Raw genomic sequence first — 13,311 nt, forward strand, 5'->3', positions numbered from 1 at the left:
TGAACAATATATTTCCTATTGTGATAGCAAGAGTTCTTAAACATCTATGTATTTAACTCTAAAGCTAGGGGAAAAATTACTAAAGCAACTTAGTAAGATAAAAAGAATATTTCAAATGTTCATCCTGAAATATATATGTAATATATTTAATATTCATGTTGGGTTAAAAGAACTTATAGCACAAAACAGAATACTTTGCATACTATGTTTTTTTTTAGTTAGATTTAAGAATCAAAGGAACTAGGTTCAAATTCTGATTCTTCCCTTGCTATGTGTATCACTCTGAGTAATATTTTTTTTTGGGGTGGGGAGGGGCCTCGGTTTTCTCACCAATAAAATTAAATGTTGAAATATTTTTCTTAAGTACCATTTCACTTCTAAATCTATAATTCTAAACACAATCCAAGATAAAACCATATTTTTTTAAAAGCAGGATACTACAAAAAATACTAATATTAAAATAAAATTATTAGTACTAACCAAAGAAGTCTAATAAAGAAAATTTTCTCCAACAGGAATTACCAAACATTTGGTAGAGATATTTGTTTTAAACAAAATTAATACATAGTTATGTCTCTTCTTAAAAATTTTTAAATTAAATACTAAATAGTAAAAGAAAAAAATGCTATATGCACAACAGAAGAAAGAATTCAAAATATAAAGCAATAAATTTCCATTTCAAGAAAGCCTACATAAGTACTACACATTGTATTCAGAGCTGACCACCATTTCTTTGCTTCCTCATAGGTTTTCTTTTATTCTCTGCTGTGCATTTTTTCCCCCTTTTTTCTACCACAACTTCCAAGGCAGCTATAATTAAGTACATATGTAGTTACACACATGTATGTAAAATACATATATAGATATATACACAAATGTGTATATACACACAAAAACATATACATGTACATGTATATATACATATATATATACCTATATACTTATAATCATACACATATAATAAATATATACCTTCATAGGCATGTTATGTAAGAGTATACTATGCTTCCATAATTGTATAAATATGTATAATACATACAGTGGATTTACCATATACTTTAATATGTTTAACATATATTGGATTACTTGCCATCTAAGGGAGGGAGGAGGGAGAAGGAGGGAGAATTTGAAATATAAGGTTTGTAAGGGTGAATGATGAAAATCATATGCTTTGAAAATAAAAATCTTTAGTAAAACAAACAAAAAGGATAAACTATGCTTATTTGTCCTCTGTTTCTCTGAAGGTAGTTAATATCTTCCGTCAGAAGTCCAAGTCATTCCATATTTTTCTAACTTTACCTACTTATCATTTCCAACAGCACAGCAACATTCCAACCTTATGCTGTTTACTCTTTAAATAGTCTAAAACAATAATGATTAATATGATTGACAAATATAGTGGTTTCTTATTTTTTCTCTTTTGATTAATCTAACAGCTTTAATTTTGTCTAAGATCATGACTATTCCCTTACTTTTTTTACATAATAAATTCCACTCCTGATCTTTTATGTCTGAATATATCTATTATTTCCTATTCCTCCTGACTCCTCTGTTTTACTTCTACCCACTACCTTGTTTTACCCTCCCCAAAGATCCCTTCCTTATCCTCTCCCCCCACCTTTTCCCTTTGTCCTTTTGTTGCTATCTGAATTTAGAAGACTTTTATTACCTTCTACCAGCCATCCTTCCCCATCTAATTCCTCTCAGTTCTTCCTCTTTCAATTCATTTGTATAAGCTAATTAATGTTTTACGTGGTTTTGCTTTCCAGAATCACATCATTTTTGGCTCTACTCCAATCTTTGTTTCAAACTATTCAATTTCTAATGACAATCTTAGACATACAGTTTACATTTCCACATATAAAAAATAAAGTTTGTACTTACTGAGTCCCTTGTAATTAGTCTTTCATGTTTACCTTATATTTTTCTTGGATCTTGTATGTAAAAAAAAATCTTGAAAGTCTGGCAATTCATTGAATGTCCATTTTTCCCCCCATTCAGAATTATGTTTAACTTTGCTGGGCATATTTTTGATGTAACCCCAGTTCTTTTACTTTTTAAAATATAGCACCCCAAGATTTACAATCTTTTAATGTTACTGTTGTGAGGTCTTGTGTGATTCTAATTATAGTTACATCATATTTGATTTCTTTTTCTTGTCAATATTTTCTCCTTGATCTGGGGGTTCGGGAATTTAGTTATGATATTCCTCTAGGTTTTCTTTGTAAAATCTCCTTCAGGTGCTGATTAGCAGGGTTTTTTTCCTATTTCTACTTTCCCCTCTTGTTCTATCACTTTGGGACAATTTTCTTTTTTGTTCATACCTTTAAAATAGTCTGATGATTCTTTGTTTTCTTAATCTGTTTCTTCAGATTAGCTGTTTTTCTTATGAGATGTTTCACATTCTCTTCTATTTTTTCATTCTTTTAATTTTTTTCCCCTTAATCTCTCATTTCATTTTGACACTTCATGTGAGTCAAATCTCATTCCTCAGATTTGATTGTCCCAGGAAGACCAGTGTTTTGCCCCAAGTCTTGTCTATTTTTGCCACTCTATGTTCACCCTGTGGCACTATTTTGTCTTGTTTTTAGGGGAAATATAAAGAGCTTGGAATTTCCTAAACTATTCGACCATCTTCCCATAATCCTCCCTCCATAATTATGTCTTATAAGCATATGTACACATCATCTTCAGAACCAACCTCTTTAGCCTCAGCACAAGAATAACATCATAGAATCTCAAAGTGAGAAAACTTTTCAGATGTTACAAAATCCAAACAACACTTGGGTAGTAGTTCAACAGAGATTATGTAAGTATAACATAACATTATTTCCACAGAAAAATACACTCAGAATTTGAACAAGTGTACAAGCTTTCAAAACATAACACATTCTAAAAAGGAGACTATAGTCTCTATTGAATGACTGGGGGATGAAAAAGCAAAACAGAACATGTGAGATGTCTCAATTTTTAATTAGAAGGGAAAACTGACATGAAAGTATATTCATGGTTGTTTAGCAAACAATATAAAAGATTAAGAACATTAGCTAGAATAAGACTCAAACAGTAAAAACCTAATCTGGTCCTAAAATAGAATAAAACATTTTAATTTTGGTCTATTATCTTCATAAAGAATATTTAATTTTTAATTAAACTTCTATTTCCTGGCTTTTACATATTAGTCAAATGCAAAAATGTAAAAATATTTTTCTCTGAAAAACTATTCAAATAATTGTTTTATCTAATAAATACTGGAATTTTACCAACTGATGTGAAGTGCAATAACCACAAGCAACTGTTTGCCAAAAGACTAATTCAGGGAGGATTCTGGGAAGATGGCAGAGTAGGCTGGTAAATTTCAATCTCTCCTGATTTCCCCCACAAATAGAACAAATTTGAGCTGCAACACAAACATAGACTGGTGAAAAATCAAGAAGATTTGGGGCAGAAGTGGAAGTCCTTCTGATACAACCAGAGAAGATCTGAAGAAAAGACCCTGGGCTGGGGATTAACCAGTCTGAAGTGAAGACACCTCCCCAGCAAGTGGGGATCTCCCAGATTGGGTGGATGTGGTTGGAACTTCATTCAGCAAGAACCACAGAGACTTTCACCTCCCAGGTTGTTTGTAGAGTTAGGGGTTGAGTCTGGGAACACTGAAAGAACCTCCCTCCTCTGGCTGGGAAGTCAGACCCAGCAGTGCTGCTGAGCTATTGCCCTGGGTGAGAAAGAACCAGCAGGTGAATACAGAAGCATTGGGTAAAGAACACTGCTGACTGTAGGCACTTGCAGGAAGGTGGAGCTCTTGCTTTGGAGTTCCTCGTTAGAGTGGAGAGCTGAAGGGAAGCTTGAGGCACCATCCCCCTATCTTACAATTAGAGGCACTTACACTAATACCTCTTATTAAAAAAATAATAATAATAATCCGCAAAGAAGAAAGAACCTCACCACTGAAAATATATTATGGGAATGGGAAGACCAGGGTTCATTTCAAAGGAGAATACTTTAGTTAAAAAAAAAAAAAAAAGCTTCTACCTCGGCAAGAGTAACATGAAATGGCTTCCTGCCCAGTAAGAATTTATAGAACTTAAAAAAGAATTTTAAAATCAAATGAGAGATATTGAGGAAAAACTAAACATTTTAGTTTAAAAACATCCAAGAAAAACAAGAAGCTTATGAAAAAAAAGTTAACCAACTAGAAAAGGAAGTACAGAATCTCAAAAATAAAAATAATTCTTTGAAAATTAGAATTGGGCAAAGGGAAAGCCAGTGAAGCTATGAAAGACTAAGAAATAACAAAACAGATTATGAAGAATGAGAAAATAGGCTGTGGATGTGAATGTGAACGTGAAACATCTCATAAGAAAAATGACAGATCTGGAGAAATAGATCTAGAAAACAAGAATAATTGAACTGCCAGAAAATTCTGAACAAAAAGAGAACCATGACACAATAATGCAGGAAATAATTCAAGAAAATTTTCTTGGAGTGATAGAACACGAGGGGAAAGTAGAATAGAAAAAATCCATCCATCCATCACCACCTCAAAAGAGATACTGTGTGGAAAAGACACAGGAATATTATTACCAAATTTCAAAACTCTCAGAATCAAAGAGAAAATTTTGCAAGAAACAAGAAAAAAACAATTCAAATATGCTGGAGCTACAATCAGAATTATACAAGACTTATCAACATCTACAATAAAAGACCATAGGTCCTGGAATCATTATCTACCAACAATGAAAAGAACTAGGCCTGCGGCCAAAAAAATGTCATATTCAGCAAAGTTATTGATAATTTTGAATCATAAAAAAATGGACCTTCAACGAACCTGCAGATTTCCAGGACTTTCTGTCAACCAAACCTGAACTTAATAGAAAATTTAACATAAAAGAGTTAATATGAAAGATCAATTTTAAGGAACTTAACATTTAACTAACATTTAACTTAACTATTTAAACACAGACAAATTATTTATTTTTTTTTAACATAGAAAATATATACTCCATGTTTAAGATTCACATTAACAATAGGGTAGTTCAAAAGAAAGATTGGCAGAGGCAAAGTAAAAATAGTAATCATATTATACAAATAAGATACAGAATAAAAATAGACACAAGGCATTAGAGGTGGGGAAGAGGGTTCGTAGTTCTGAGAACCTATTCACATTGGGAATAGGTAACATAGGCAGCACTACATATATACTATGAAGGGTATAGCACCCTCCAAAAGAAACAGGGGGAGGAGAGATGGATGGATGGGGAAACAAAGGGTAAGGAAAGAAGACAAGGGAGGAATTCTTAGGTGGGGGGAGGTTAAGTAATAGCAAGGCAAGTTATGGAACTGAATTAAAGTGGCAGGAAGGATAGGGAAGACATGCATGTGGATGTGGGATGAGTGTGGATGTGAGTATGTGTATGCATTTATAAATCTATATATGTAAACATAATTATATCTTTTCTTAAATATAGCTTGCTGGGGGGGAATAAAAAGGAGGGAAAAGAATAAACACCGTGTACAGCAGAGAACCAAATTTATAAGGAAGTAAAGAAAAAAAATGGACATTCAAGAATATAATTTCTTCTCGTAATAATATATACACTTTCTTGATCTGGTAATTTGTTTTTAAATATTTTGAATCCTCCCTGATTCTGCTGGGCAAATGACAATGTTCTCTTTTGTTTTGCTTTATTTTGTTTTGTATTTCTTTCCCGTGTATCTTTTTCCTTATTATTTTTTCAAATAAAATAAATTTAAAAAAAAAAAAGGCAAACTCACCAACATATAAATGAAATCCTTCAGATATTTTTAGCTCTATCACCTCAAATTTATGAGAAAAGCAACTAAAAAAGTGCATGCTGTGTAGTTCAAATAAGGACACAGGTCAAATGATGGCAGAACTCTCAAGGTCTAATCAAATATCTTGTTTTATTGACTACTGTCTAATAAAAACAGGCAGTAGGTTATAGCTCTACATAGAGATTTTTATTTGCTATAACAACTTGACCTAGAGATAGATCTTACTTTAATACCAAATCAAATCTATAACTCAGATCAATCCATGAAAAAAAAATCAGAGGAATGTTTCTTCATCTATCTTACAAAGGGATTCATTAATTCTTGAAGGGTAAGTTATCCTAGAACATTTAAAATATGACTTGCTTTTATAAAAATTAAATTTATAAGGATTTTTAGAAATTCATCTATTTTTTAAAGTGAGGACATAAACAAAGATCAGTGAGGCACACAAACTTAACCATATAATTCTTTGATAATAAGTATTAGCCCAACATTCTAGGCTCTCCCAAGCTCTCAGGGTATCTATCCTCTTTTAACTTTCAATTGCATATTCAACTGGGCAAGTCCCAAACCTACTTACAACTATAACAAGGAAAAAGGAGAGTTAATTTTACAGAAACTTCAAAATGTTCATCTCTTAGGCAACCACAGAACACCAATGCTGTTTTTCTAACATAAACTTGATCAAAAAATTTTAAAAATAGTCTGAAATGAATGTCTTCACAACTAATAAATAAACATAAAAATTATAAAGACCAATCTTTAGTTATGTTCATTGTATAGAAAATAAAAACTGAGTTTAGTCATTCCACTATCAAAGACTATAATTCTGTTTATGCAAACAACACTGGTTGCCATGGAAAATGTGATGTCAATCAGAACTATGAATCAGATATAAAGTAATGTAAGAGAACTGAACTTAAGATAGTATTTTTTTCTAAATTTTCAAACAAAATTCGTCTAAAATGCCTTCCAAAGTTTTTTATAAATGTTAAATATCTTTATTCATTAGAGTAATAGTTCATAAGAACTTGTAATGAAAGCTGTATTTGTGAATATACATATAATTTAAAACATACTGCCCTTAAATTCAACCAAAACATTTTCTAAAAAATCAAGTTTTTAATCAGTTCAATACTGTTAATTTCCTATATGTATGTAATACGTACAATGTAGAATATTTATGACTGTAACCACATACACTCTTTTAAGTTTACAAAAAATCCAAAATTCTATTGAAAACAGATATAGTAGAACAAACATTAGTTTAGGAATTAGGGGGTTTTAATTCTAATTTCAGAACTACCATTAATTATCTTGGCAATTATCACTTTCACCTAGGCAAATAAGCTTCCATTTTCTTGTCTATAAAAAAGATTCCGTTAGAAAACCTAATTTGTAAGGTCGAGTTTGATCTTTCTAAAATTCTATGATTCACAATTATAGATTTTTTTTAAAAATCTACCTTTTTAAACCTATCAATTTTAGCATTTGAGGAAGACCATAAGATTTCATTGAAGTATAGAAATGCCAGTGTTCCTACAACTCAGGAGTCCATGAACTTGTTTTTTAAAGCTTAGGGTTAGGAGCAGCTAAATGACACAGTGGATAGAATACCAGCCCTGGAGTCAGGAGGACCCGAGTTCAAAACTCATCACAGACACCACTTACTAGCTGTGTATGACCATGGGTATGTAATTAATCCCACCACCAAAAAAAAAAAAAAAAAAAATATATATATATATATATATAAATTGCTTCTTTTATAATCCTATGTATTTTATGCACTTAAAATATTATTCTGAGGAGGTTCAAAAATTTCACCAAGATGCTAAAGGAATTCATGATATAAAAAAGGGTTAAGAATCCCTCCTCTAGACTGTGGGAACTGAATGTAGTTCACAATATAGCATTTTTACTCTTTTTGTTGTTGTTTGCTTGCATTTTTTTTTAAATTAAAGCTTTTTATTTACAAAGCATATGCATGGGTAACTTTTCCAACATTGACCCTTGCATAATCTTTTGTTCTAAATTTTCCCCTCCTTCCCCCCACCCTCTCCCCTAGCTGGCATGTTAATACATGTTAAATATTGCATTTTATTTTGCTTCTCTCTTTTTCTTGTGTAGCACGAAAATTGTATACATATATGCATATATTGGATTTAACATATATTTCTACCATGTTTAACATTAAAAAAAAATCCCTCTTCTAACTGATGCAGATGGACAACTGCTAAGCAACTGAAGAGTAATGGAAAGTTGCTAGGGGAAACAGGCAGGGCCATAGAGCCAAGTATGTGTCAAAGGCAGAACCTGTACTCCGGTCTTTCTGACTCAAAGACCAGATTCCTATGCACTGAGTAGCACCTCTTGAATTTTTAGTACAGAATGATTTAAATGACAACACACTAAAAAATAGAAAACTGATTATTTATTTTTAAAAGTGGGTTCCTAAAGCCTCTTCAAGTGATATTTGTTTTATATAGTTATTTTGTAGCTCACATTACCAAAACAACAAAAAACAATCTTTTAAAGATTTTTATTACATCAATACAATTAACTTATTGTCAAAGAATCATAATAGAACTGGAAGGACTATAAGAAGCCATTTAATTAAATACCCCAATTTTACAGATGAGAGATCTGATGATCCTATCACTACAAAGATTTTTTTTAATGTTAACAGTCATTTTGGGTGGAATCTTGGAATAACATTTCATTGGAATGGGCAATCACTGAGTCACTAGAAATCTTTTAGTTAAAAAATTTATGTTTACAAATCAACTTATTAGTAAATTAAATTTTCATGGTTACAATGTTTACATACTTTAAAAAAATGAAAAACACTGATATACATTTTACACTTAGAACAATGTGGATAACATCACAATCAAAAACCCAAACCATTTATACACACAAACACATATATACCCACAGTCACTCACCTGAGTCCATATGTGTAGCCAGTATTTTCTGGTACACTCTGAGGAGGAGTATATGTATGGAGACGTGAAAAATCCATGTTCAAGATTTCAAAATCATACTGGAGCAAATAAAAAAATAAGGACTTTTTAAAAATAACAAGATTTTAAAAATCATATAGCTTAATAGTAGTAGCTATATTAAAACATTTCTCATAGCTACACACTCTAGAATACTTCCTTTTAGTAGTTGCTTTTTGGTATTTATTCTATTTCCCTCTCAAAGATTACATATATATATATATTTTTTTTTTTAAAGTGCTGAATCCTATATATAAAGCTCCTAGATTTGTACAGTATATTTCAGAATATGAACTCATAAGAATTCTCCTAACACTTTGCATTCTCACTTTTCAAACTGTATAGTTTAAGAAGCTTTCAAAACATTATTAGATTGCAACTTCTTTCCTATAAGAACTAAAGAAAGCTAAAATCAATTTCTATTTTTAATAAGCATTATAACTGCTAGATAGCAAGAGCTTTCACCAAAACACAAACTATATAAATAAGCTTAAATTAGAATTAAATTGTTTCTTCACTCAAGTAAAAACTTAAAATATTAAATTCAAAATCAATTCCAGAAAGTATATTACCTATGTCTTTTAGACTGACTTAACAAATTCCCTTCTGAGTAAAAACATTTTACACACCCAGAAAACTACAACAACAATAAACAGCAAAGTGATGAGTCACCACATAGTTGAAAAATCTAATGAAGACAGAAAAAGAACAAAGAACCACCTTGTATAAAATGTCTGTGTATTAAAGAGTAAGTTTTTAAGAGTGTTCTGAGTTTTTTTATGAAATTGCTTTCTCTTTTAGGAGGGATTAAGGAATAAAGCCATTAATTTTGTTTTTCTCCTTATGAAAATTTAAGGGGTGTAGCCAATTTAAAAAATCTATCAGCTTAGTTAAGAAAGTAATTATACTTTTTAATTATACTTTTCTGCCTTCATATATTTCACATTTTTCAGTTCCTTTCCAGGAAGCCTCTGATTCCAACTGAGGTATACACTTTCAAAAAGGGTAACTGTTCCTTCCTTACTGGACATTTCAATAATATGTATTTTAATAATACTATTTTACTTATCTAATTTATAACTACAGTACTTTTGATGTAAATTGAGTTCTTCTGGGGAAAAAATGATGCAATCTTTGGGAGGGACCAGATACTCCCAAACCCTGGGAAAAGCATACTTTCCCAGACAAGCCCTTTCCAAATTAAATGGCTTCATTCAATTGGAGATCTTGGTCAAATCACCCTCTATTGATCTTTTAGGGGTGGCTTGGATCCCCCTTCAGGGAATTCCCAGACTCTGGGAAAATGTTTTCAAAATGATTTTGTCCAATTGGAGATCTCTGTCTGATGATCTTTTATTGATTAGCCCAAACAGCTCCCAGGCCCAGGCCAACATTTTGCCTATAAAACCAGGGGTCTGTTAAACACACTTTTGCCATATTCCTCATTAGGAATTTTGCCTACTAAGAAAGTCTCCTTCAATAAATCTCTCTTCTGCCACTCAGACTTTTCGGGTTTGCAAATTCTTTTGCATTGGACCTGCGCTAACCAGAGTAGATTCCCCATCTCAATTCTCACATCTCTTCACTACCACTAGCACTGCATCACCTTTATAATATAGCATACTTATTTATTAGTCTGTTCATTTGCCTCTATTTCCTTTTTTGTCTGTCCATACGATTAATTGATTTGTGCAATGGAACACAATAAAAGATTTTATATGAAAATGATGAAAAAATTTAGATTTGATTTATTTGTTGTAGTTTTTTGAGGCAACTGGGGTTAAGTGACTTGCCCAGGATTACAAAGCTAGTAAGTATTAAGTTTCTGTGACTGGACTTGAACTCAGATCTTCATGACTTCAAGGTTGGTGCTCTATCCACGTACCTCCAAAATTTGGATTTGAATGCAACAAATCACCTCTGGAAATCAAAAAGAAAATGGAAAATAAAATTCCCTAATTTTATGTACTTTTTAGCTTCATTACCAACCATAAGAAGCTTCATTAACACACATTTAATCAATTATAAAGTTCATTATTTCTTGCCACAGAACTAAACCCATATTAAACCACTTCCAAACATCTTATTCAGCAGCAATCTCATAAATGCTTGCAGACTAACTGCTGAGTGATATTTTAAGCATCCAAAAGATGCTGGACTGCATAACTTATTAACAATCATCCTTTGGATTAGGTAATCAATTTAGTGATCATCTCATATATTCAAATAATGGAAAAATAAAACATTCCTAACTTTTCTATTCCCAAATAATTACTGAATTTAAAATATATTCACTCAAAAGGAATAAATCCACCACCTACTACCACCATTCTATCTATATGTATTGTTATTTTTTCATTAATAACAACTTGACAAGAAAGTTTCATAACAATTACAAAACGAGTAACAGATTTTTAGAAATGTTTCATATGTAGTTAATACTATGCAATATCTGAAATTAAGATATAATAATATCTTATTATATAAAACAAGTCATGGAGGACTCTAGGTGCTTAAAAGACTTCCCCAATGATTCATTCAAGCACTTATTGAATTGAGCTTCTGTTCAATAAATACATTGAGTATTTCTAGACTTGGTTAATTGTTAGTTTTGACATTGATTATAGGTGTCAAAATACAAAGGCTATTTGCTAGTTACAATTAATCAAGTTTTTCCAGTAGATTGGCCCTAGTAATAAAAATTTAAAATCTGTAGAAAAAAAACTTTAGGCTACAAAAAGTCATGCCATATTTCTAATTTTCTCTTTAAAAAGTAAATTAACATATTGCTTTGATTATTTTTACATTTTTTTTGTATATTAAGGTCCTCAAAGGGAAAACATTTGAAATTTCAGTATAAGTAAAGGAATTAATTGTTACCATTATCAGCCTTTGGTATCAGCCCATTGAAACAAATACAACTTTGTCAAAGGCTTACTATGTGCAAAGAACTTAACAAATGGGGAAAAAAATTTCCTTCCTTGGAGAAGCTTGCTGGGAGTGTGAGGGTAAAGAGAGAGAAACAGATATAACTCATAAGTATGATACAGGATAATCTGAAGGTAGAGAGAATACAACTAAACTAGGGGAATCAGGAAAAGTTTCACACAAAAGGATAATAATTTTGAAGATGAGAATTCTGAAAGAGATGGAATCCATTATAGCAAGAGTCACCTTATACCTGGGGGAAAGTCTACCACTGAAGTTGGGTGAAACAAATTATACAGTTTGGCTAAAATGTATAGTGTATGAAAGACAGCATGTAATAATAGAAAGCTAGATAGATAGGCTGAAACTGGAGTGTCAAGGGATCTTGATATGTTAGGTTGAGGAGTTTATATTTGAACTAAAGAAAATTGGAAATCATTGAAAGTTTTTGAGCAGGCTAGTGATATAAACTGGCTTGTATCTTAGGAAGATAATTTTAGCAGCTTAATAAAAGCATGGAAGGATAGAGAAGGAAATAACTAGAAGCAAGAACAGTCAGAAGGTTATTACAATAAGCACAGATAAAAGTCAGGCAGGAAATAAGATGGTAGCTTGTGTGGGTTCCAAAAATTCCAGAATGCCTAATTTTAAAATAAATTCCAAATGGCAGGACTCATAGTTAATACTGGGCTGTAAATTGAGTTTCAAGTTATAGGTAAATTTTATCTAGCCCAATTTTAATGCAAGATAAAAATGAGTATCAATTGTTGATTCTAATGTGTTGGTATAACTTGGATCCTATAGCATATCATTACTGGCAAAACCAGTGGTAGACTTCTGGAAAGTTTTTTCATATTATAGCCAAGGATACTAAATGTAGTAAAAAGTGTATAAAAAAGATAAGCTGTTTGTTCATGTCTTCTATAAGCCAGCACTAAATTCTAACAAGTACCCAGGATAAGGAATCATAATGGCAATGATAAGAAATGTAGAAAGCAAACTAGGTTTGATAAATTTCCTGGATTCTTAAAATGTGTCTGCAGTAATTACAGTGATAATAGAGGGAAGGCAGGGAATCAGGTGATTCTTTAAACTCTATGAAAGATTAGTTGCTATTCTTCCTGTTATTCCCAATTTGCTTTTATAACCGTCGGTATTTATTTTGTTATAAACAATCCTTTCTTATTGCATGAGTTTCATGATATTTATTCTGCTAAATTAAGCTCCGCAGTCTCATTAGTTGCATTAAAGAGGAAATTAAGAAATAAAATTGATCTACTAAAATCCAAGAAAGGTAACAGAATGCTAATTCTGTAGCAGAAAATCCATTTAAAAATAAGCACTCCCTATGTTTAATTGTAAAACTCAAAATATATTTAGGAACCTTCTACCTTTTCTGAGATAAAGACTTTATCAATTCTATATGGCTCTGTATACTTATTGTGTATCTAAGTTATATTTTAATATATTTAACATCTACTGGTCATCCTGCCATTTAGGGGAGGGGGTGGGGGGGGTAAGAGGTGAAAAATTGGAACAAGAGGTTTGGCAATTGTTAATGCTGTAAAGTTACCCATGTATATAT

General features: G+C 31.5%; 1 protein-coding gene across 11 annotated transcripts in view; it reads right to left on the minus strand.

Moving 5' to 3' along the window:
- Window positions 1-13,311, minus strand: part of SUN1 (Sad1 and UNC84 domain containing 1) — a 73,594-nt gene that overhangs the window by 42,724 nt on the left and 17,559 nt on the right. For 10 of the 11 annotated variants that reach the window (XM_031941483.1, XM_031941534.1, XM_031941526.1 and 7 more), the window contains exon 2: window positions 8,742-8,839. In XM_031941483.1, the coding sequence (XP_031797343.1) occupies window positions 8,742-8,839 (98 nt within the window). Of the gene's footprint in view, window positions 1-8,741; window positions 8,840-10,683; window positions 10,719-13,311 lie in introns of all 11 variants that reach the window. The other variant, XM_012542793.3, reaches the window with a different exon arrangement.

This window comes from Sarcophilus harrisii, chromosome 1, assembly GCF_902635505.1.
Source record: "Sarcophilus harrisii chromosome 1, mSarHar1.11, whole genome shotgun sequence".
Taxonomy (NCBI): Eukaryota; Metazoa; Chordata; class Mammalia; order Dasyuromorphia; family Dasyuridae; genus Sarcophilus; species Sarcophilus harrisii.